The sequence below is a fragment of the Geotrypetes seraphini genome, chromosome 2 (assembly GCF_902459505.1).
Source record: "Geotrypetes seraphini chromosome 2, aGeoSer1.1, whole genome shotgun sequence".
Lineage (NCBI taxonomy): Eukaryota > Metazoa > Chordata > Amphibia > Gymnophiona > Dermophiidae > Geotrypetes > Geotrypetes seraphini.
The window spans coordinates 23,603,607-23,629,649 of record NC_047085.1 but is presented as its reverse complement, the minus strand read 5'-3'; the positions used below and the strand labels follow the sequence as shown (position 1 = coordinate 23,629,649).

Below are 26,043 nucleotides of genomic sequence, written 5' to 3'. Positions count from 1 at the left end.
TGCGTTAGGGCCTTAACGCGCGGAATAGCGCGTGCTAGCCGCTACCGCCTCCTCTTGAGCAGGCGGTAGTTTTTCGGGTAGCGTGCATGCGCTAAAAACACTAGCGCACCTTTGTAAAAGGAGCCCTAAGTGTATTTTAACAAGTGGATCCTACCAGGTGCCTTTCAGAACCAGGTTATAACACTCCCGTCCTTGAAGGTTCATTTTCTGAAAGTTACAGAAAAGCTGCTGTTATTCAAGTCTTCAAATGACTCAGTGTCTCCTTCTAGATAGGCGGCATCATTTATTTTGGAAATATATTAAACTTCTACAAGGCTATCATGATGATTCACTTCTTAGAAAGATCATCTAAATCTCAGAAGTGTGAACAAAACAGCTTTATCATAGAAATCAAATACTGCAAGATTTAAATTGATCAAAGTTATTATCCTTCTTTTTTTTTGAAAAATAAGACAGTATTAACAATTACAAAGGAGGGATGGTGGAAATCAGTATCTTCAAAAAGATACGGTAATGCATCCCCCCCTCTGGTAAATGATTTAATAAAGACATCAGAGTATTGTAAATAGTGGCATTTAGGACGGGATTCTGTCAGTGGCTCTCAATGCTAGTTGGCTGTTGAGATTAAAACAGGCACAGAAAGACTGGAAGAGGAAGTCATATGCTAAAACATTTTCTTTTGATTATACATATGCTTTCAGCAAACAGACAAACTCTATTAGTTACCGCGGTATCATACCAAACTCGTAACATCACCACCCCATGCTGTATGAGGTGTTGTTCTGTTGTATCCTATTAAGTATTGCCATGCTTTTTGAGTATTATCATGCTCCCCTATGTACTGTCAAGCTCCACATTACTATTACGCTCTGTCATGCCTTATTATGTATGCCTTGTTATATCTTATTATGAATGTAAACTTGTAACCCGTTCCGAGCTCTTCTGGCTGGCAGGAGAAGATCTCCAGGCCTGGAACACAGAAATATTCGAGACAGAAAAGCAGGTGATACAGAATGGTCAAGAGAGTGGGCCATACGGAATCTGTAGTAGACTAACAAAGAAGACTATCCAGATAAAAACCTAATCTTTCATTTTGTTACATCTACTCTGGATTCCGTACATGTGGTGACATACCAAAGCAGTGGCTGACATCTAGAACAGCCTGCCCGCCAAGATCGAGGACCCAAAAACGGCATCTTCCCAACAGAAAATATGCAGTGCACAAGAATAAAATAATGCAGCACTTGAAACAAACACTAAAACAATAGGCAGGTATGGATAATGGCTGCCTGCTTGCATTCAGTGGATCTTTGGCTTTCTTCAGCCTGGTTGGATGTCACGCCCAGATTCTGCTTAGGCCTTGTTTCCAGGATATCAGGAGGCTCATAAGAGAGGAGAAAAATAACCTTGAGTAAGTTCCAAATACAAACACCACTTCACTGGTTCATTTATCAGCACTGCTACATAAGTATTGCTTAGTTAAGTCCACACAGTGTGTAGGGTGCGGCAAAGGTTTCACAGTTCAGTAAAGTCTTTCAATTAGTGCCAGCCAAAAAGAAGAGAAAAAAAGAGCATCCATGAAACAAACACAGTTCAAGATGATTGTTCTCAGGTGAGAGCAATAAAGGTTTCCTGCACTATTCCTTTGCAATGAGGCAAGCAAAAAGAGAAACAGAATCCCTTCTCCAAGAAAGAAAAAAACAATAAGCAGGGTTCAGCTAATATCCATATCTTCATTCAGCTCACTGTTTCACTCACTTCCATGCATTCCTCAGGAGTAGGCCAGGTTGACTGAGTGGGAAGTCCAGTTTCTTCCAGTTCCATTAACTCCTCACCAGGACTGGATCTGGGCTGAGCTCTGTTCCACCTTCTGGTCTGCTCCTCTGGCACCTTCTGCTGGGCTGGTTTCCATCCACCTTCCTGAACCTCCCCCTTCCCTGTCTGAGGCTCTGGCTTATATTGTGACAAGCCACGCCCCAGGCTCTGAGGTATGGGAATGGGCTAGTACTGCCTTTGGCTTCCCCTTTGGCCATAATGAAAATAGCGGTCAGGGAACCTATGCTGCTTAAAGGCAGTTTTAAAAGGTTTTATTCTTTGCCTGAAATAGGCTCCTTTTGCAGAGCCGCTTCTACTGGGACAGGCAGCCTCATAGCTAGGAAAATTCCTCTGATGGAATTTACTACCACCTGAAATCTTGTTCTCCCTGCAAGCAGTGTCTCACTTCCGGTTCACCACACAATTGTTTCCCACGTACTCACCTTTATAGGACCCCCAGGGACCCCTGAAGAAGACTTTTTGTCGAAACGCGGACCGTGTTGGGTCCTGTATCTCTAGCGGACTAGGTCCTTTAAGGCTCTTATGTGGATGATTTACTTTTATGTGGATGGAATTATTTTATGTGGATGATTTTAGTGTACCTTTGGAACTTTGATACTTTCAAATAAAGTCCATTTGGGAACATCGTCACTCAACAGAGTTTTTTTTGTTTTCTCTGGATTTTTCTTCTTTGTGGATATTTTGGGGTCAATTCCTTTTGTTTTTTGCTTGTTGCTTTTCATTAACCCACTATGATCTCCTTGCTTTTACCATGGGGCAAGTTGGAAGCAGTGCTGGACTTGCCACAAACCGGAGAGCTCCATGGAGGAATATGGTCACATTAGGATGAGCTGTCAGCAAAGTGCAGAAAAAATAACTGGATGGTGCACTGGGCTCCGCCTCCATATGGGAGGTGCTCAAAGCTAAGTATTCTCACTTCTGCAAGTCCAGTTCGCAGGAATGGATTGATCACCACATGTACGGAATCCAGAGTAGATGTAACAGAAAAATATTGTTCTTCCATTCTGTATTTTTATCATTACTATCATTGCAGAATATGTAGATGCTGATGAGGTTCAAACAGAATCGAAGGGTTTATTTCCAAAACCCTCTAAATCCAACGCATCTAATATGGATTTAGCAGATTTTGGAATAAGCCTTTAAACTGTTAAACAAATATTTCTTTTCTGTGTCCACAAATGACAGTCTAGGAGTAGGACTGCAGGGAACAAACACAAAAGGAATGCGAGGTAGACCTCAAATAACTTTTAGAAGACTGCATTTGTGATAAACTAGCTAAGCTAAAAGGAAACAAAATGACTGTGTCTGACAGGTTTCAACCAACAGTATTGAAGGAATTTAGGGAAGCTAAGGCAGCTCTACTAACTGACTTTTTCAACCCTCTCCCACAAAAACCAATGAAAAAATAAAGATTCTTCATAAGAACATAAGAAGTTGCCTCTACTGGGTCAGACCAGAGGTCCATCGCGCCCAGCGGTCCGCTCCCGCGGCGGCCCATCAGGTCTATGATCTGTGAAGTGGTTCCTGACCATTTCTATAACCTACCTCTACTTCTATCTGTACCCCTCAATCCCCTTATCCTTTAGGAACCTATCTAAACCTTCCTTGAACCCCTGTAGCGTGCTCTGGCCTATCACATTGAAAGTCCATGAACAAAAATTCAGAACACAACATCAAATTTGTCAACATTTGACACTGAAAGTCCATGAACAAAAATTCAGAACACAACATCAAATTTGTCAACATTTGACACTGAAAGTCCATGAACAAAAATTCAGAACACAACATCAAATTTGTCAACATTTGACACTGAAAGTCCATGAACAAAAATTCAGAACACAACATCAAATTTGTCAACATTTGACACTGAAAGTCCATGAATAAAAATTCAGAACACAACATCAAATTTGTCAACATTTGACACTGAAAGTCCATGAACAAAAATTCAGAACACAACAACAAATTTGTCAACATTTGACACTGAAAGTCCATGAACAAAAATTCAGAACACAACATCAAATTTGTCAACATTTGACACTGAAAGTCCATGAACAAAAATTCAGAACACAACATCAAATTTGTCAACATTTGACACTGAAAGTCCATGAATAAAAATTCAGAACACAACATCAAATTTGTCAACATTTGACACTGAAAGTCCATGAACAAAAATTCAGAACACAACATCAAATTTGTCAACATTTGACACTGAAAGTCCATGAACAAAAATTCAGAACACAACATCAAATTTGTCAACATTTGACACTGAAAGTCCATGAATAAAAATTCAGAACACAACATCAAATTTGTCAACATTTGACACTGAAAGTCCATGAACAAAAATTCAGAACACAACATCAAATTTGTCAACATTTGACACTGAAAGTCCATGAACAAAAATTCAGAACACAACATCAAATTTGTCAACATTTGACATTGAAAGTCCATGAACAAAAATTCAGAACACAACATCAAATTTGTCAACATTTGACATTGAAAGTCCATGAATAAAAATTCAGAACACAACATCAAATTTGTCAACAGTTGACATTGAAAGTCCATGAACAAATATTCAGAACACAACATCAAATTTGTCAACATTTGACATTGAAAGTCCATGAACAAAAATTCAGAACACAACATCAAATTTGTCAACATTTGACACTGAAAGTCCATGAACAAAAATTCAGAACACAACATCAAATTTGTCAACATTTGACACTGAAAGTCCATGAACAAAAATTCAGAACACAACATCAAATTTGTCAACATTTGACACTGAAAGTCCATGAAAAAAATTCAGAACACAACATCAAATTTGTCAACATTTGACACTGAAAGTCCATGAACAAAAATTCAGAACACAACATCAAATTTGTCAACATTTGACACTGAAAGTCCATGAATAAAATTTCAGAACACAACATCAAATTTGTCAACATTTGACATTGAAAGTCCATGAATAAAAATTCAGAACACAACATCAAATTTGTCAACAGTTGACATTGAAAGTCCATGAACAAAAATTCAGAACACAACATCAAATTTGTCAACATTTGACATTGAAAGTCCATGAACAAAAATTCAGAACACAACATCAAATTTGTCAACATATTTCAAGTAAAAGGCTGCCACATTCTGGTTCATATTTAATAAAGCCTTGTATTTTCCAGTATGTGCAAACCCTGTTGGGTGATAATGTTTTTAGATTGAAATTTGTTTTATTGAGAGACCCAGACATACATAACAAATGTTTAAGAAACGCATTACAACTAATAGAATAAACACAAAGACATAGCATGTACATCTTGTCTCCGATTTACATAGTAAAACAATCAACTTGGTCCCCCAAACTCCCTCCCCCCCCCCCCCGGGTCACTTATTGTAACGATACCAAATAGGCAAAGTGAAAATTGGCATAGGCAACAACAATATACAGGCCCCACATTCCCCCCTAACCCCCAAACCCAACAAAACAGCCCTTTGAAGATGATGTGTAATATGACATGATATCAAACTTGTGCCCCTTGAACAGCCAGGAATCCAAAGCCATGCTCCCTCTCCCCAACCCCCTCACTAAAACCCAATCCAGGAGTCGCAAGATGCAGTAAGAGCACTAAAGGAGAGATCCTAAAGAAAGGGAAGGGGGCAGGAAGACTCCGAACCCCTCCAAAAGAGGGGTGGTAATGTTTTTTAAGATAAAGGTTAAAGCAGCTGGCCAAATAAAATGTCTTGAATTGCCAATAAACGAAAGAAAACAGCAATCTAAAAAAACAAACAAAAAAAACCCCAAATCTTATTAAAACAATCTGAATTCTGTCTAAAGAAGCAAACAAATATTGGAGGGGAAAAAAGGGAAGAAAATAAAAGAAAAATGAGAAAAGAAGATTTTGACTTGGCAATAAAAATGATCCAAGTCAGGAGGACCAGCTAAGAAAAGATCAATTTGAGCTCCACTTAATGACAAAAATGTATTCAAAGGTGCTTGAAAAATGATTAATTTGAGCCATTTTATCCTTTGAAATGTGATTTACTGGCATTCAAAACATGTTCTTCTGAAGGGAAATCGATACAAAACAAACAAACTTTACAACTGTGTTGGTAAAAGAGGGAATTAAGATAATGCTAGCATTTTTTTTATATCTTTCAACATCTCTAAAATGTTGTTATAACCCCATAGATTTTTTTTCTGTTATATCAAATCTTTTGGACCCCTGTTCGTTTGCAAAAGTTGGGTAGTTCAAAGTCTAATAGATACTGGCACTGTCATCTTGAAGTAGGGACACTGGATCACTTCTTGTTCTATTGTCCCTTGATACTCAACTTTTGGAAGTCTATTTGGGGGAAAATTAATAGGCTACTGGAAACTTCTATCCCATAGTCATATGACATGGTTTTATTCGGGATCTTGTTTTAAACTAAGGGCTCCTTTCATCAAGGTGCGCTACAGGGGTTAGCGCGTCGGACCTTTCATCAAGCGCTAACCCCCGCGGCAAGCCAAAAACTTAACGCCTCGTCAATGGAGGCGTTAGCAACTAGCGCAGCAGGCGGTTGAAGGCGCGGTATTCCGCACCTTGATAAAAGGAGCCCTAAGGGTTCTTTTTACGAAGCCGCGTTAGCGGTTTAACGCACGTAATAGCGCGCGCTAAACTGCACTTTGTATTTATTTCAAAATTAATAAAGAATAAAAATAAAATGTTGTTATAAAATATTGTGACAGAAAAATTGTGACGTAAAAATATTGTGACGTAAAAATGAGCGCATGTGCTACGTGAAGTGCGATAAATGCAGCGCCATTTTTGACCTCTGTTTGCCAGCAAGTAGATAAGATAGCTGAATGTGACTTTGCTGAGATTTGATCATCTTTTAATAGAGGTTTTTCAAATGCGGTTTCCACTGTATTTGTCTAACGGCAAGGTTTTTGGTTTATTTTTACAGCTGAAATACAGCAATCGGTTGTACAGTTAAATCCCCTGATGAAGCCACAATTGGATGACGAAACGGGCCTCATTGGATTCTATAAATGTATTTTTCACAAAAGTTAAAAAGAACCCAAAGATAAGCAACTTTTCATTTTTTGAGCTTGTTAGAAATAATGAAGTAATTATAACAGAGGGTTTTTTGACCAATGAAAGAGATCCTAGACCCTTTTTAAATGTGAGCTTGGAAGAATCTACTTTGGATTTCCTCATAGTGTGTCTCCGAGGTCTGTTCCTCCATTTAAGGTGGACTGTGTTGTTTAATAATTTCAGCATACGTTAGTCAGATTCTCATTGGTTTTGGATATTCATCAGATATCCTATACAGCAGCAAATGTAAAGCTATAAATGCACAAAAAAACAAACCTTTTCCAAAAGAAAGGAGACTGTAGAATTAGGGGTCATGGAATGAAGCAAAAAGGCAGACTTAGAATCATCATCAGGAAATATTTTGTCATAGACAAGGCACCCCATTCCAGAGGAGATGGTGGAGGCAAAAACGGTGATAGGATTTTAAAAAGTGTGGGATTAACACAGAGAAATCGTTAACGGAAGAAGATGGAAACCAAGCACTTGGGCAGGGCTGCCCAATTCCGGCCCTCAAGACCTACTGGCAGGCCAGGTTTTCAGGATATCCAGAATGAATATGCATAAGAGAGATTTGCATACAAGCACGCATACAATATAAATTCTTTTGCACCCTCTTCAGAGCCCTAAATGGAACTGGTCCCAGCTACTTAAACAAACACCTGATCAGAAATAACACATCAAGACCATCACCCATCCCCCAGGAAAAGGCATACAAAGCAAAAAACTATATGTCGAACTACCAGAGCGGCGAAACTAGACGGCCACCTCTCCAAGCTACTGACCAAGACGACCAACTACAAAACATTCAGGAAAGAACTGAAAACTATACTTTTCAAAAAATTTGTCAAATGAGCTAACAAAAACCTTATAAATCCTCCCCCAGATTCCATCGCTCATGCTAGTCTTCAATTCATGTAAGCTCGCTCTATCTATCAACTCTGTAAGCTCCCTGGGAATGCCCAGGCCAACTCTTTTTGTAAACTGCCTAGAACTGAAAGGTATTGGCGGGATAGAAAACACTAATGTAATGTAATACCAAGAAGGCAGTGCAGGGAAATCTCTCTCATGTATATTTATTGTGGATATCCTGAAAACCTGGCCTGCCAGCAGATGTTGAGGACCGGAATTGGGCAGCCCTGCACTTAGGAGTAGCCTAATAGAGCAGTGGGCTGAGAACCAGGGAAGTTCGGTTTGTTTGTCAAAAGCTGTCAGATTGCCAAATATATCTGCTCCTACAACTTTCAGTTTCACATAAATTTTATTTATATCTCACTGTGGCACCATGTAATCTTGGGCAAATTATTTATTTAACCCTTCGTTTCCTCAGGTCTAAACTTACCGGTCATTATTCAGCCTACAGCAATCAATGTGTTTTTTCATGTTGGCTGTCATGGGCAGATTTAGAACTGACCATTCAGCTCAAGGCTACACTCAGACACCAGTGCTGAATATCTGGTTCATTGGCAGACATTGGAATGTTATCCCAGTACCACAGATACTCAATACAGTCACTTTAGCAGTAACCAGGCATGTTAGGTCAGCCTTTATCTACAGTTATTTGAGCAAAAGATTGAATATAGGTGTTGTCTAGATCAGTGTTCTTCAACCACCAGTCCATGGACCAGTGCCGGTCCACAGAAATTTCCTGCCGGTCCATAGGGCCAGCACATGCATCAGGCCCAAAACAGTGTTCTTCAACCGCCAGTCCATGGTGCGATCGATGCAACATTATCTTCGAGCCAGCTCCCTCTTCCTCACTGATTCAGTGCACAAAGCCACGGGCAGTGGCTCCTACGCGTGTCTTGCGCCTGAACTGGAAGCCTTCCAGATGAGGCACGGGACGTGCAAGGTGCAATTAGTACTATTATGGGGGCGGGGTCTGGGGTGGAGATTGGTTAGAGATGGGCGTGGCCTGGCCCACGACTTAGCCCAGTGTCCTTCAACTGCCGGTCCACAAACTGATACCAGTACACAGAATAATTCTTTTATTTCTGCCGGTCCATAGGTGTAAAAAGGTTGAAAAACACTGGTCTAGATTAGTGGTTCCCAACCCTGTCCTGGGGCATCACCAGCCAGTTGGGTTTATTTTATATTTTATTTATTTATATACCACTTATATCCTAAGTGGTTTACATTCAGGTCCCTATCTGTCCCAGTGGGCTCAAACTCTATCTAGTATACCCAGGGCAATGGGGGGATTCAGTGACTTCCTCAGGGTCACAAGGAGCAGCGAGGGATTTGAACCCACAACCTCAGGGTGCTAAGGCTGTAGTTCTAACCACTGCACCACACACATTAGGGTTTTCAGGATATCCCTAATGAATATGCATGAGAGAGATTTGCATAGCTATATCACTTCCATTATATGCAAATCTCTCTCATGGATATCTTGAAAATCTGGCTGGCTGGGGGTCCCCCAGGACAGGGTTGGGAACCACTGGTCTAGATAACATCCAGCTCCACAGTTAAAAGATTTCAAGGAGGTTACAAAACGGGCTTATGGACTTTGCAAGCAGATGAGAATGACTCATTTCTCATATCTAATTTTGAACAAATGATTAAATGTGTTTTCCTGATAAGATCCAGTTCAACCAAGAGCAAAATTAAAATTCTTCATGACATTCACCACAACTCTTTAGTCAAGCTCTTTAAAAGGGTGGGGTGGGGCTGGAGAAGATAGTTGATCCTTTTTTATCAGCTTCCGTGAAGGACTAGATTTTCTTCCCAGAGATATTGACAAATATAGGTATTATTAGTCTGCTGGAGAGGGTGGAGTAGTGGTTAGAGCTACAGTTACAGGGGTCTCAAAGTCCAACCTTGAGGGCCGCAATCCAGTTGGGTTTTCAGGATTTCCCAATGAATATGCATGAGATCTATATGCATGCACTGCTTTCAATGCATATTCATTGGGGAAATCCTGAAAACCTGACTGGATTGTGGCCCTCAAGGAGGGATTTTGAGATCCCTGATTATTGATGTATCCTGTAAAGACTATTTTATAAAATTTAATGTCAGCATTTTACATTACATTAGTGTCTACTATTCTGCCAAAACCTTTCGGTAGGCAGATTATAAGATAGATAATTAGAAGAAGCATTAGGATCCAGGGATATATTGAGAAGCTTAGTTTGACTTGACAAATTTCCTGAATAACTTGGTTTTTAATTGTCTGCTGAAGGTTTTGTAGTTGGACGTTGTGATCTGCAGGTTGGAGATGTGGTGGTCTAGTTTTGCTGCTTGGATAGCTAGTAAGCCGTCATACATTTTCTTACTTGTATGCATTTTGATTGGAGTTGGTGAGTGAAGGGGGCCTGTGTTCTCCTTGATCTGAATGTGTTGTTCCTGGTAAGGCGATTCTTTAGATAGGTTGGTCCATCACCATTCAGGACTTTGAATAGCGTGTAGTAGAATGTGTAGAGTATGCGTGCTTGCACAGGGAGCCAGTGTGAGTCTTGGAAGGCAGTGGTAATGTGGTCGTATTTTTTCAATTAATATATCAGTTTGAGGGCTGTAATTTGCCCTGTTCGTAATTGTTTTATCATGTTGGCAGGGCCAAAAGTCCACTGCAACTCGCCAATAGACTCCCTCCAGCACTCTCCAGGTGACCCCTAACCTACCCAGACCAACATCTCCCCAAGTGTCTTTTCTAACTGATGTCACTCGCAGTACCCACTCAGACTCAATTATAGCAATTAATCACAGATACAGACTGTAAGGAACCAATCTCTGAGCATGAGCCAACTCGGAGACAATTACAGAATCTAACCAAACTTACCTCCTATAGGATACTCAAACACATCTACAACACTCACCCAACCTTCTGCAGTGAACTAACCAAATCGAATTGGTATCTCATAACAATTATCTGCCTACTTTTCAGCATCAGATGAACCAAAGCCTACTTCACCCATTCCAACAGTAAATCAGATAATTCCTCAAAACACACAGTCCCATCATGGAGTCATCCTATGATAAAAAAGAGGGGGGGACTGCGGAACAGATGTACGGGCGTACATCCATAAACAATCCACATAAGCTTAAAATGAGTGGAGACCCATCCTATGATAAACTGTACCTACTACATGCAATGGGTCACCCCAACCCTAATTGGATCAGAGAGACACCGAAAACCATGTCACAATCACATCACTAACCCAAACTTGGACAACCTAATAAGAATTACATTTACACTAATGAAGTTGCATTCACCTCAACTCCATGTGGATATGTTAACGTGAGATCAGTGGTTAACAAGACTGAAATTATAAAAGATCAGCTTGATGAATTACAACCTGGCTTTATATTCATAACCAAAACATGGATACCAATGCAAGATGACCACAGATTACAACTGCTCTGCCCATTAGACTACAAAATCACCTCCCTTTCGAGAACTGATCACAGGGGCGGTGGTCTGGCAATACTGCACAAATCATCTTTTCACATCAAAATCATGGAATCTGTAACTCTAACCTCACTAGAACTACTAATAGTAGAAATAAACAGTGACTCTTCTCAACGCCCCATCTGCTGCATACTATTCTACATCCCTCCTGGAAAGTGGTTAGAAGCTGAACCACAGTTCAATATAACTCCACTTTCATCATAGGAGACCTCAACCTCTACCTAGTGTCAACCTCCAACTCTCAAAAACCTGAAATTCCTCGACCTCTTACATGAGCTAGTCCTCAAACCCTTATTTCAACAACCCACACACGAAAAGGGCCATCAGTTAGATCTACTCGACTCCTCCACTTCAATAAAAAGTACAAGATATCTAGAATTTGACTTCCTATCCAAAGTACCTTGGTCAGACCACCTACTCCTGAAAGGCACTATATTCTGGAAAGAGATATCAGTAGCCAAACTGACCCCCTAAGCAGCCCATTATATAGACCCTGAATCATACTGGAATGAAATAGATAACTCATTATTATCCCTCCCCATTCAAAACTTCCTGGACTACTGGAAAATCATCAATGAAGTTTCAAGTTTCAAGTTTATTAGGTTTTAATATGCCGACCCACAAATAAATATCTGGCCGGTGTACATTACAATAAAAATATAAAAAAGGAAGAGGAGTTAATATATTCAATATTTAGAGGACAGACAGTGTATATTAAAACATAGACTAGACAAACTTGATTGTGAGGGAAGAGGTTGATGGTAGGGTAAAGTTACAATGTTGAGAGAAAAGGGAGAAAGAGGGGATGGGAAAAAAACATTTGGGTGGGGAAAAGTCTTTGAAATAATTTTTTTGAAGTTAAATAATTAAAAATAACTGAGAAATAGATACTAAACTGAAATAAATGCATCACGGAATAGAAAAGTCTTTAGGCCTATCTTAAATTTATCCAGTTGTTGTTCGTCACGAAGAGGTTGTGGTAAAGAATTCCATAGTGTTGGAGCAGTGACAGAGAAATTTATTTTCCGTGTGTAATAAAAATTTTTAATAGAGGGAATCAGAAGAAGATTTTGATTTGTGGATCTCAGAGTACGAGATGAACATTGGGGGATGAGAAGTTTATGTAGAAATGAAGGCAAATGAGAGGATTTTATTTTAAAGGTCAAGAGAATAATTTTATATGTAATTCGGTGGGCCACAGGAAGCCAGTGGGCATCTTTCAGAATGAACAAATCCTAAACAACTACCCCCTCAAATGCAGCAAAAGAATCCAAAGATCATCAGAGAAACGGTTCGACTCAGCGCTTATGTCCCTAAAAAAAGCTTGCTGTCAAGCCAAGCGCTACTGGCATAAACACAATCCAACTAGACCCATTACAACAAAACCACCAAAGGAAATACCAGTAGACAGATCTTGGAATGATTTTGAAAAAATTACATTCAAAGACACAAAATGGCTTTTCCTAAAACACTCCAAAGCATACTGCAGCTTCGACACCTGTCCACCTTACTTGATCATAGCAGCCACCCCAACCACCATAGGAAAAATAACCCAATGGCTCATCTATCACCTAAAAACTGGCTTTTCTACCAAATCAGGAGGAGGAATTATCTTAACTCCCATTCCTAAGAGCCCAAAACTAAGTCCCAATTATTTGGCCAATTATATCAGCCAGTAGCTTCCACCCCTCTAGTCATCAAAATGATGGAGAGATGTTACAGAACAACTCGAATGCTATTTACAATGCTTCAATAACCTCCACCCTTCACAATCAAGATTCAGAAAAAATCACAGCACTGAAATGGTGGTCGCAGGGCTAGTAACATATGGCAAAGAACTACTACCATATATACTTGAATATAAACTGAGATTTTTGGCCCAAAAATGGGGGTCTTGGTTTATAGTCAAGCTAACCCCATCCCGTACCCACTGCAGGCCTTCAGTAGTGTCCTGGTGGTCCAGTGGTGTGGGGAGCTGAAGCGGCCATCAATCCCTCCCTCCCGGTAACTTTGTGCAACTAGCCTACCCCTCCCCTTCCAGTTTCCCTACAAGTCTACCTTAGGTCCCCTGTGGTCCAGTGGAGACTGTCAGGAAGGAGCATAAAGGGATCACTTCTGCCGGTGAGGCAGGGCAGTATTGGTCCCTTTACGCTTCTACCCGGTAGTGTCCATAGGGGAAAATGATTGCTGAGAGATCCCGGGCAAAGTTCACGTGACTGCGAATCTCAAAAAGTTTGTTATACAGGATCTTGCAGCAGTCATTTTTTCACTACAGAGACTGCTGGGCAGGAGCGTAAAGGGATCGCTCCTGCTCTGCCTCACTGCTGGACCACCGGGGACCTAAGGTAGACCAGCAGGGGACCGGAAGTGGAGAGGACGGACAGGCTAGTTGCACAAAGTTGCTGGGAGGGAGGGACTGAGTGCAGCTCCAGTTCCCCGCTCCACTGGACCACCAGGGCAGTACTGGAAGCTCACTGTGGGTCCGGGAAGGTGAGCAGACTGACTGTCTGTACCACTGGACCACCAGGGCAGTACTTCAGGCCCACGGGAAGATTGGCTGGCTGTTGGGCTGCAGAGCCAGCAGACAGGACACCAGGGAAGGGGGAAAGGGTCACTTCTGCCCTGTACCAGTACTTGAATATAAACCATCGGTTTATATTCAAATCAACCTTTCTTCCTCCTTTTTTTTTTTGGGGGGGGAAGGTTACCTCAGTTTATATTCAAGTATATATGGTATGCAAGGGTCACAGCACAATCATAATCCAATTTGACCTAAGCAGCACATTTGACCTAGTAGACTTTGATCAAATGTCCGAGATCTTCAGTGATTTTGGATTTAGCAGCCTGGTCCTCTCCTGGTTCCAAGTTTCCTAACCACTCGGCACTATACTGTACGTAAGGATGGTGAACAGTCTGATAACTGGTACCCTACCAGCGAGGTAGCCCAAGGATTCCCACTCTCACTGTCAGTATTCAACCTCTTAATGCAATCCTTGGGAGGCAACCTAGATCTTGAATGAATAAAACATTTCACCTATGCAGACATAACGATCATACTACCTGTAAAGGCTGCATTAGTCAATACCCTACTACTACTACTATTTATTATTTCTATAGCGCTGAAAGGCTTATGCAGCGCTGTACATTTTAATCTACAATAGACAGTCCCTGCTCCGAAGAGCTTACAATCTAATTTAGACAGAACATTTCACCAGAGTCAAGAAATGTGTCCACATCACAGAAAACTAGTCCTTAACCCACAGCCTCAAATTAAATAAGAACAAAACCAAATTCCTTTGGCACACATTACACTCTGAGAATTACAGTAGAGAATGCAAACTTTCCATTAGAACTCCCGAATCTTAGGAGTAGAAATTGATAATCACCTATCCATGAAAAGCCACATACAATCACTAATAAAGCAATCTTTCCTTGTGATGAGAAAACTAAGATCCATCAGAAAATACTTCAAAACGCTTTCTGAATCTTAGTGCAATTCCTAATCTTATCTTGACTAGAAGACTGTAATGTAACCCTAGTTCTCTGCTCTAAAACGTTGCTATCACATCTTCAACTGGCACAAAATGCAGTGGTAAGACTCATATATAGATTATGGAAATCGGAACACCTACAGCCTTACTATATGAAACTACGTTGGCTGCCCATAACCGCATGGATCAAGTTTTAATTAGGCATCACTGCCTGTAAGATCCTAAGAGGGAATGCCTCCAGCCTACTCCAGCGTTCCTCCAACAGATATTTCACTAGAAATCTTTTCCACCTAAAATTCCCAGCATGCAACAAAATAAAGTCTATCAGGTTAATTACCTTATCCATTCAATATCAATTAGCTGCCTGTCATCTGAAGTACCTGACATGAAAGGAATTATGACTAGTCAGTCACTTTAGCTCTCAGGATTATCTCCAGGTTCTAGTAAATGATCCACCTTACGCACGTATTACAACAGAGTGGTTCGCTAACTCTTGATATCCTGCTAACGCAATAGGTCAACGTGGCTTACAAAGGTAGTGTTGGAATTTCATCTTAATCAGTTTATTATCCTAACAATATATTCCCCCAGGCCTCATGCCCACAAAACTATTACTACTACTGTTAATTATTTCTATACTGCTACCAGACGTAAGCAGCGCTGCACTGGGAGAAAGTGACTAGTGGTGTACCCCAGGGTTCGGTACTTGGGCCGATCCTTTTTAATATTTATATCAATGACCTGGAAGAAGGAACATCCAGTGAGATCATCAAGTTTGCAGACGATACAAAACTATGCCGGGCAATCAGATCGCAGGAGGATAGAGAGGAACTCCAGAGCGACTTGTGTCGGTTAGAAACATGGGCGGAGAAATGGCAGATGAAGTTCAATGTGGAGAAATGCAAGGTAATGCATTTAGGCAATAAGAATAAGGAATACGAGTATACAATGTCAGGTGCAACTCTGGGGAAGAGTGAACAAGAAAAGGACCTGGGTGTACTGATAGATAGGACCCTGAAGCCGTCGGCACAATGCGTGGCAGCGGCAAAGAAGGCAAATAGAATGTTGGGCATGATAAAGAAAGGAATCTCGAGTAGATCGGAGAAAGTTATAATGCCGCTTTATAGGGCAATGGTCAGACCACACTTGGAATACTGCGTCCAACATTGGTCTCCCTACCTAAAGAAGGATATAAAACTGCTGGAGAGGGTGCAGAGACGAGCAACAAAACTGGTGAAGGGTATGGAGAAACTGGAATACGAGGATAGACTTATAACACTAGGATTGTTCTCCCTAGAGAAAAGGAGACTGCGTGGGGATATGATCGAGACCTTCAAAATACTGAAAGGAATCGACAAAATAGAGCAGAGAAGATTATTTACATTGTCCAATTTGACACGGACTAGAGGACATGTAATGAAGCTAAGGGGGGACAGGTTCAGGACTAATTTCAGGAGGTTCTGCTTCACTCAGAGAGTGGTTGACGCCTGGAATGCCCTCCCAGAGGAGATTATTGCGGAATCGACCGTCCTAGGCTTCAAGAGCAAACTAGATGCATATCTCCTTAAGAGAGGCATATAAAGATATGGTGGACTATAAATTACTAATATATATATTCTCTAAATATTCCCATATACTTAGGAGAAAGTATAAAACACCAGTAATTCAACTATACTTAGGAAGAGACCTCAGTAACGGAGCCCACGCACAGTCGTTTTTCATAGACCGAGATTTCAACGTGGTTGTATGCTCCTTTGCTCCAATCATCGGTCTCCTTCCCACGTGTATTCTATCCTATATTCTAACTATCTTATAAATGTTTTTAAAGAGAGTATAGCTATTTATTATTAATATTTGTTTTTTAATCCTTTTTTTCATTAGTGAAACATCCTAATAATTTTTAGTTTAAAAATGATCATAATTCATCTAATATAATAAGTCAGGTGTCTATACTCACTCATTAGAGACCAAACTGACATCATTCATACACTTCTAATTTCAAATTGTTATTAAACATTCAGTGTTAGTTTATAATATTATTGAAAAAAGTACTTAGCTTTCATTTTTTAACTTTTAGTTTTCATTTTTTAGCAGCGCTCGTATATCATGTGATACCAACGTGGCCAGCGTTTCGTAGACTTAAATGTTTGTCTACTGCTTCAGGGCTGTTTCTCACGTATAACAAGCTACTACAACAGAAAGAAATTTTTATTGAATACTATTAATGAAGTAACGGGTAATGATAATAGGTTCTCTACAGCTATCGGTTACGTTGTGACGTCAGTGATTCTTTGGCCTGACGTCATCACGTTACCGTGTTAAATAGAAGCTGTCGCCATTTCGAGTATGATTGAGATGACTGATAGTGTGTGTTAAACAAGTAAGTAAGAACTGTTAGCCTTTAAAGTTTGTAAGGGCTGACTTTTGTTTTAAAAACTAATTCTAATTTTAAAAATTTCTTTCTGTTGTAGTAGCTTGTTATACGTGAGAAACAGCCCTGAAGCAGTAGACAAACATTTAAGTCTACGAAACGCTGGCCACGTTGGTATCACATGATATACGAGCGCTGCTAAAAAATGAAAACTAAAAGTTAAAAAATGAAAGCTAAGTACTTTTTTCAATAATATTATAAACTAACACTGAATGTTTAATAACAATTTGAAATTAGAAGTGTATGAATGATGTCAGTTTGGTCTCTAATGAGTGAGTATAGACACCTGACTTATTATATTAGATGAATTATGATCATTTTTAAAGTAAAAATTATTAGGATGTTTCACTAATGAAAAAAAGGATTAAAAAACAAATATTAATAATAAATAGCTATACTCTCTTTAAAAACATTTATAAGATAGTTAGAATATAGGATAGAATACACGTGGGAAGGAGACCGATGATTGGAGCAAAGGAGCATACAACCACGTTGAAATCTCGGTCTATGAAAAACGACTGTGCGTGGGCTCCGTTACTGAGGTCTCTTCCTAAGTATAGTTGAATTACTGGTGTTTTATACTTTCTCCTAAGTATATGGGAATATTTAGAGAATATATATATTAGTGGTTTTTTTCCCATTGGGGGACTCTACTATAGTGGACTATAAATTACGCCAGGTGTACACCTGGCAGGGCCTCCGCGTGTGCGGATCGCCGGATTTGATGGACCGAAGGTCTGATCCGGAGATGGCAGTTCTTATGTTCTTATGAGTCACAAAGGAGACAATCCCTGCACGAAGGAGCTTACAATCTAAACAGACAAGATAGACAAACAGGAAGTCATAGATGCAGTTAGGGGAATGGTGGCACACACACAGACAAAAGAACAATCCAAAGAATGGAGACACAGTGGTTCCCCATGTCCCAAGAAGTTCAAGACACAGAAGTCAACAAGCAAGGTGCTGGCATCTGTCTTTGGGGACAAAGATGGAATTTTGCATATACATAACCTAGAAAAGAATGCAACCATTACGCCAAAGTACTACTTTGCACTTTTTGACAAACTGAATCAGCAATTGGTCTCCAAATGTCAAGGCAAGCTATCGAAAGGAATTTTGTTTCTTGAAGACAATGCCGCTTCTTACAAGGTGGCTATTACTCTGCAAAAATTGTCATATCTTCACTTTGAAGTTCTGGGGACTCTGACTGGGCTATGTGTTTGGGGTGTGTCTGTTTGTATGGATGGTTGGTGTTGTGTGGTGTGTCTGGCCTATCCCCTCTTGGGGAGCTGTTCCGGTTAGACCTACATAACATTGAAAATGTAAGAGGGGTCGGCTGGATGACCTTTTTGTCTAGCCTCTCCATCTGGGGGCATTTGGGGCCCTCGGCCTCTATGTATTACTGGTGGTTCGGGTGACGTTCTTCTACTTCCTGTACCAGCTCTTTCCTCGTTTCCGCTTGCTGGGTGGGGCTGGCTTCCCTTTGGGTTTCTCTTTGCTGCTCTGCTATACCTGTGCCATTCATGTACCTCTTTGTGAAACATCCAGTCTGTTCCCCTGATTTGGCCCCTTTGGATCACTTACCTCATTCCTAACTTCAAGAATCACCTCAAGGGAAGAGTTTTCGAGCCCTGAAGATGCCACATTAGCTGAGGATGCATGGCTTGCAGTACAACCAAAAGAATTTTTCTTGGACGGGTGAAAGAAGTTAGAACAATGAAGTCATAAGTATATGGAGCTTAGTAGTGAATATGTAAACGAAATATTTATTTATTTCGTTTTCTATACCGTTCTTCCCAGGGGAGCTCAGAACGGTTTCCATGAATTTATTCAAGTACTCAAGCATTTAACTTGTTGTTTTCTTTACAAAGCCAAGGACTTATCAGCACCCCGTATTTGCAAAGAGAGAAAAAAAAAAAAAAAAGAACACTTTTGTATGCATGAGGCTAATGATTGCTTTGATTTTCTATTAGACTTGACCACTTACAGTTTCACTAAACTTGTTAGCATGTCAAACCTTAGAACAGTTTGTAACAGTATTGAAAATGAACATTTTAAGTTCCAAAACTAGACTTAGCTTATAAAGATTTGCCACATATTAACATATACTGTTACCTCAATACATCTTCCTCCCTCCTGTTTTATTTCATCTGTCAATAGTTTTCAGCGGATGGCTACTAGGATGATCTCGGGGCTCAAGAGTCTCTCGTACGAAGAAAGACTAAACAAATTGCAGCTCTACACTCTAAGGAACGCAAGGAGAGGGGGGACATGATTGAGACATTTAAATACATTACGGGACGTGTCGAGGTGGAAGAAGACATCTTCTTTCTCAAAGGACCCTCGGTCACATGGGGGCATCCGCTCAAACTCAGAGGAGGGAAATTCGACAGTGACGTAAGGAAGTATTTCTTCACAGAAAGGGTTGTAGATCACTGGAACAAGCTTCCAGAGCAGGTGATCAAGGCCACCAGCGTGCTTGACTTTAAGAATAAATGGGATGTCCTAGTGGGATCCCTACGAGGGTCGAGTTAAGGAACTAGGTCATTAGTATTCAGACTTAATGGGGTGGGTCAGTAGAGTGGGCAGACTTGATGGGCTATAGCCCTTTTCTGCCGTCATCTTTCTATGTTTTCTATGTTCTATGTTCTGCCGTGTTGCCTTTGTCAGGCACCTTGCTAAACTCTCAGATCAATGGTTTCCAGAAGCAGTAACAATATGAAGAAAATCAGTTGACCAAATGGAGAGTGCTTTTACCTTGTTGCAGGGAGAGTGCTAACCCGTGTAAAAAACACCGAAGGTTCCACTTCCACATGGAGACCCAGTGAGAGGTTTCTGTAGTAGCCTTCAGAATGACCTGGTCCCCCTGAATATTTGAAGCTTAAGATGGCTTCCAGTATCTGGGGGGGGGAAAAATAAACATATAATTGATTCAGTTGCAGAGAAGGCTTAGAAATCGTTTTAGCACAAAGTATAATTAAATATACAGTATAAATGAAATCTTAATCAGAAATTACAGATTTCATTTTGTTCAACAACAGAGTTATACGCTTGGGTACAGAAATCCAATCAAGCAGAATGCTTCTTTTTTAAAGACTTTGATGTATACGATCAGCCCAGGGTTCTATATTTATTTCAAGGCAATATATTGTCCAAGAGTGTGAGATGCTATCAAAAACCATCTTAAAGCCAATCCCTAGGAAAACCGATTCTTTATGATTTTAAAAATTTATATACCGTTTACAAAACAACAGACAAAATAAATAATAACAATACAACATATATTCATAGGGCTCCTTTTATCAAGCCGTGCTAGCGAGGTTAACGCGCTACCCCCGTGCTGGCTAAAAACTATCGCCTGCTCAAGAGGAGGCGGTAGCGGCTAGCATGGCCGGCGGTTTAACGCGCTATTACGCATGTTATACCGCTAGTACGGCTTGCTAAAAGGAGCCCATAGACTCTCCTACATCCTCCACTATGAACATACTTTGAATTCTGATTTTATTTCATAAGAATTCTAGCCTGCCAATCTAAAAATTCTCAGCAGATTGTGGTCTAACGAAGAGAATATATTTTTTATTTGAAGATAATGATTTTCTAAATATAATTAACCTCTCTGTATTTCCTAAGCAAATAATTTAATGCCTGTTTAAAAGTTCAAACTATAATAAATTTTTTTTTTTTAATTAGTGCGGCAAGGGATGCCTACAATGTAAGTGTCTGACTCATGCCTATGAAGGCATCTAGGCATGCTTAAGGATGCATAAGACTGACGTAGGCGTGGCTTACACCAGACGTGGCCTTAGGCGTCTGTAGGAGTGCTTAGGCGTTCCTGTAGACGCAAATCAGACACCTTAAAGGCAGGCCTGTAAAATGCTGGCCTACATTTAAGCTATCCTCTTCAAACACTTGATAATCATATTAAATCCATGTAAATCAATTCAATTTCTCAGTGATGTTACAATATCATACGATTATTTTAACTTATAATAATAATATATAATAATAATAATATAATAATAATAAATAACTTTATTCTTCTATACCGCCACAATCTTGCGACTTCTAGGCAGTTTACAATCAAGAGTGCTGGACATTCAGCGAAATACAATAAGTAGATATTCAGAGGAAATATAGAGATCAGAGACCTCAGGAGGCAATAGTATAGAAATACAATTTGCTGAGCGAAAATGTAATATGTACATTTTAGTAGGTAATATCCGACAGGACCTGTTGGGGATAAATAGCAACGTAAAGTTACGATAAGATGAAGATAACAGATAATATTTATAACAGTGCTGTAAGTTCAGGTGGAATAGGGAGGGGGGAGGGAGAGGGAGAGCGGGTCAATTGTTTAGGTATTTCTGGAACAGGTATGTTTTTAGGCGTTTCCTGAATTCCCCATATGTAGTGGGCGAAAGCAGTTGGTCTAGGTCTTTGCCCCATAGGACTGCTTGGTGAGAGAGAAGGTGTTCGTGGTGTTTTTTTCATTTTGCAGCCTCTAACTGGAGGGGAAATGAGTTTTGGGGGTGTGTTTCTCTTGAGTCTGTTATTAGAAAATGCGAAAAGGTCCGTTATGTACTTGGGGGTCAGGCCATATAGTACTTTGAAGCAGAGGCAGGCAAATTTAAACCTTACTCGGGCTTCCATTGGTAGCCAGTGCAGCTGCCGATAGTAGGGTGTCACGTGGTCGAATTTCTTCAGTCCGAAGATAAGTCTGACCGCAGCATTTTGCATTATTTGGATTATTTGCATTATTTGGATGTCAGATTGACCTCTCGAGCTTCATTTGTCCCAATTTGGCAAAGTCCTCATATTATTTCATCCAATAAATATAGTAACATAGTAACATAGTAGATGACGGCAGATAAAGACCCGAATGGTCCATCCAGTCTGCCCAACCTGATTCAATTTAAATTTTTTTTTTTTTTTTTGTAATTTTTCTTCTTAGCTATTTCTGGGCAAGAATCCAAAGCTTTACCCGGTACTGTGCTAGGGTTCCAACTGCCAAAATCTCTGTTAAGACTTACTCCAGCCCATCTACACCCTCCCAGCCATTGAAGCCCTCCCCTGCCCATCCTCCACCAAACGGCCATACACAGACACAGACCGTGCAAGTCTGCCCAGTAACTGGCCTAGTTCAATATTTAATGTTATTTTCTGATTCTAAATCTTCTGTGTTCATCCCACGCTTCTTTGAACTCAGTCACAGTTTTACTCTCCACCACCTCTCTCGGGAGCGCATTCCAGGCATTCACTACCCTCTCCGTAAAGTAGAATTTCCTAACATTGCCCCTGAATCTACCACCCCTCAACCTCAAATTATGTCCTCTGGTTTTACCATTTTCCTTTCTCTGGAAAAGATTTTGTTCTACATTAATACCCTTCAAGTATTTGAACGTCTGAATCATATCTCCCCTGTCTCTCCTTTCCTCTAGGGCAGTGATGGCTAACCTTTTTGAGCCCGAGTGCCCAAACTGCCGCACAAAATCAAAGAATTTCTCAAAGTGCCAGCACACCAATTAAACCTTAATAACAAAATTTTAGTATCTAAAAACTCTTTATAAAGTTGCCTGAACTATGTAACATCATTTTTAAAGGTTGGAATCTTTGTATTGTCAGAGAATCAATTTGATTCACAATCCTTTGGTTTTCATTTCAATTTATTGGCAATTTATAATGTTTTAATGATTTCATTCAATTTAATGAATTTAGGAAGAATTTGATTCAGTTACACAATATATTTTAAATGTATTATTCACATAACATGTCAAATGTATCCTGAGTAAAAAAAAAGATAAACTTCTTAAAACTGTTAACTGTGTCAAGACTCGGTGTGTATTCCCAAAGAGTCTATACATGGTTTTTTTGTAAAATTTACAATCAAATTAGAAAATAGTTAAATCATTACATTTCTAATATGATATAAAGAAAACAAAAGAGCTTTCAATTAAACCAACCGTTTTTATTGGAAATTCCAGATTGGAATACAACAGGGCCATGTAAAGTCCTTTTATAAATAACATCTTTAAATAATATTTAAATAACTTAGAAAGTGTCTTAACTGCAAACTGAAAACACTGCTTCATGTAAACATATGCACTGGGCATGCTCTGAAAAAAATTAATGTGATTTTTGTTGTTGTTGCATGCATGCTGATAACTTGTCAATCCTTGGCTCATAGTGCGTTAATTTCAGAGCAACACATGCAGCACTCATGTCATCCGTTAATCTGTTTCTAACATCAGATTTTATATGATTCAAAGCCGAAAATAGCTGCTCTCAAGCATAGGGTGACCCAAACAAAGTAAGAAGAGCAATCCCAAGTGCTTTCATGGACTTAAAATTGTCTGGCAGAGAATTCCACGCTTTTAGGATTTCATTTTCAGAACTGCTAGCAGTGATTTCATTTGTCACCCTTTCACACTCAATACGTTCAAGAGCCGCATGCTGGTCATTGAATTTACTTTTCCAGATAGAGCTTTCTTGAAATTCCAGTAGCTCCATTTCCAAATTTTGAATATCCAACCACTGTAAGCAGGAAAGATCAAGATCTTCAAATGTGGACTTTTCTGGGGAAGTTATAAATGAAAGGGTTATCTCCATCTTACGGAACTGAGAAAATCTTTTACTAAAATTCTCCTTTGCTTCGGCTACAATGGTGGAATATGCTTTGTGGATTTCCTGGTGTTTTTTATGACTGTCCACAAATGTTGTAGAATTATCCAAATGTATTTTTAGGTTGGGAAAATATTTTAGCTGTCCACTCTCAAGGTCTTTTTCAAAAACATGCAATTTTCTCTCAAAAGCTTTGATGTCACTAAACATGCTTTCTGCTGTTTTTCCCATGCCTTGTAATTTTTTGTTTAGTACATTAAAGTGGTTAGTAAAATCTGTAAAGAACATGAGGTTGGTAAGCCAGGCCATGTTGGTGAGTTGAGGATAGTCTTCCCCCTTATCGTTCATAAATAGCCTAACTTCTTCCAAGCAGGCCACAAATCTCTCTTAACACTCGTCCTCTGCTCAGCCACCGGACATTATTGTACATCAGTAAAGTGTTATATTGTGCCTGAACCTCATCAAGAAGGGCTTGAAATTGTCGAAAATTAAGAGCACGCACCATGATGAAGTTCACCATTTTTGTTACATCTTTGAGGACATCGTCAAGTTTTTTGCTGCTTTATTTGGCGCAGAGAGCCTCTTGATGTATTATGCAGTGAAATTGAATCAGTGGATGTTTTGCTTCCTTAGCAAAGAAATGAATGAATCCTGATGTTGTCCCCACCATGCTAGGTGCTCCATCGCTAGTAATTGAAACCACTTTTTCTGGACTTATGTCTAGTGATGAAAAAGCCTCCATCACAGCATTGTGGATATCTATCCCTTGTGTTCTTCCAGGCAAAGACAGCAGTTTTACCAGCTCTTCTCTCATGATGTCACCAGTAGCATAACGCAAAATGAGCGCTAGTCTTGCATGGTTAGTAATATCTGTACTTTCATCCAAGCACATGGAGTAGAAGGGTGCTTTTTGTAAGTCGCAAGTAAGCTGTTGACTAACATCAGCAGCCATTCGCAAAACCCTATCTTTTGCAGTATTTCTGCTTAGCAGCATCTCAGAGATGCGCTGCACAATTTTATCCTTGTTTTGGAAATCATGGAAGAGTGAATTACTCTCAGCCAAAATTGCCTTTTTGATAAAATCTCCATCAGAGAGGGGCTTACCATGTTTTGCCATGCACAGTGAAATTTTTAAGCTGGCAACTGTAAGATGATTAGTTTTTGAAAGATAGTTGCTAAAACTAAGAGACTGGGAGTGATATTTCTTTAATTTTCCTTCAAGGAATTCTTTTCTTTGAGCTAAACCAAGTTCAGCAACACTGTTATAGTTGGTCTCAAAGTGACGTTTGACACTTGATGTGCGAGACACAACACTTTCATTACACATAATACACAATGCTTTCCCACTCCATATGTCTCTGTCCAGGCCTCTTGGAATGGTCTTCCACTGTCTGTTTTTGCTTTTTTTGCTGTACTCATTTTCTTTGTTCAAGACTTCAAGTCTACAAAAAGATAAAATTTGTATAATAAAAAAAAATCTAATGAAGTGCTGTATACAAATCCGTCCCCATAAAAAAATATGTGATTGGGGAATTTTACTAATTGTAGACATCCGTTTTGGTCAAAAAATATACTGTCCGGGTGAAAACCGGACTTGTGCAACCTGAGTGTATGGGAAAAGGACTTTTATTTTTCATTATTGGAGCCTTTGTTATTTTATTATGATGTTTACAAAAGCACTGTGAAGGGCCACATATACACTTTACTGTTTTTTGCTATATTGAGTTTTCCATAAGGTATAGCGCAGAGGATTAGTGTGTTGGTTGTTCACAGAGAGCCCAGCCCTCCTCTCAGCTTACTGAACTTCTCTATGCAATCATCATAAGCAGCTTTTTTTGTTTCCTCGAATTTAGCATGTCCCCCATGGAAGATACAGAGGTTTTTACAGAGTAGCACATTATTAGACACATTAACATCCCCCCATATCCCATAGCATGGGAGCACTAGGAACTGTTCCTGATTACAGATGTCACATGTGGAGTCACACTACAGCCTCACTGAGTTCCTGTGACAGACTCAGTGTGTAGCTTCTCTTCCTCCCCCCACTTCCCCCTCACACACTGCCTGGCTCATAGGATACTAAGGGGAAGACAGGCAGGCTAAACATCCACTCACAGGACTGCAGCCAGCACAGGAGGATGGGCCGCGGCCCACAGGGACAATGCCCGGTCCTCCCAATGGCCAGTCCGGCCC

At 40.0% G+C, this 26,043-nt stretch overlaps 1 protein-coding gene across 8 annotated transcripts in view; it reads right to left on the bottom strand.

Moving 5' to 3' along the window:
• TRAPPC9 (trafficking protein particle complex 9) overlaps positions 1 to 26,043 on the bottom strand; it is a 1,198,476-nt gene that overhangs the window by 713,932 nt on the left and 458,501 nt on the right. For all 8 annotated transcript variants that reach the window (XM_033933661.1, XM_033933662.1, XM_033933667.1 and 5 more), the window contains one exon: positions 19,990 to 20,132. In XM_033933661.1, coding sequence (XP_033789552.1) covers positions 19,990 to 20,132 — 143 coding nt within the window. The remainder of the gene's footprint in view (positions 1 to 19,989; positions 20,133 to 26,043) is intronic.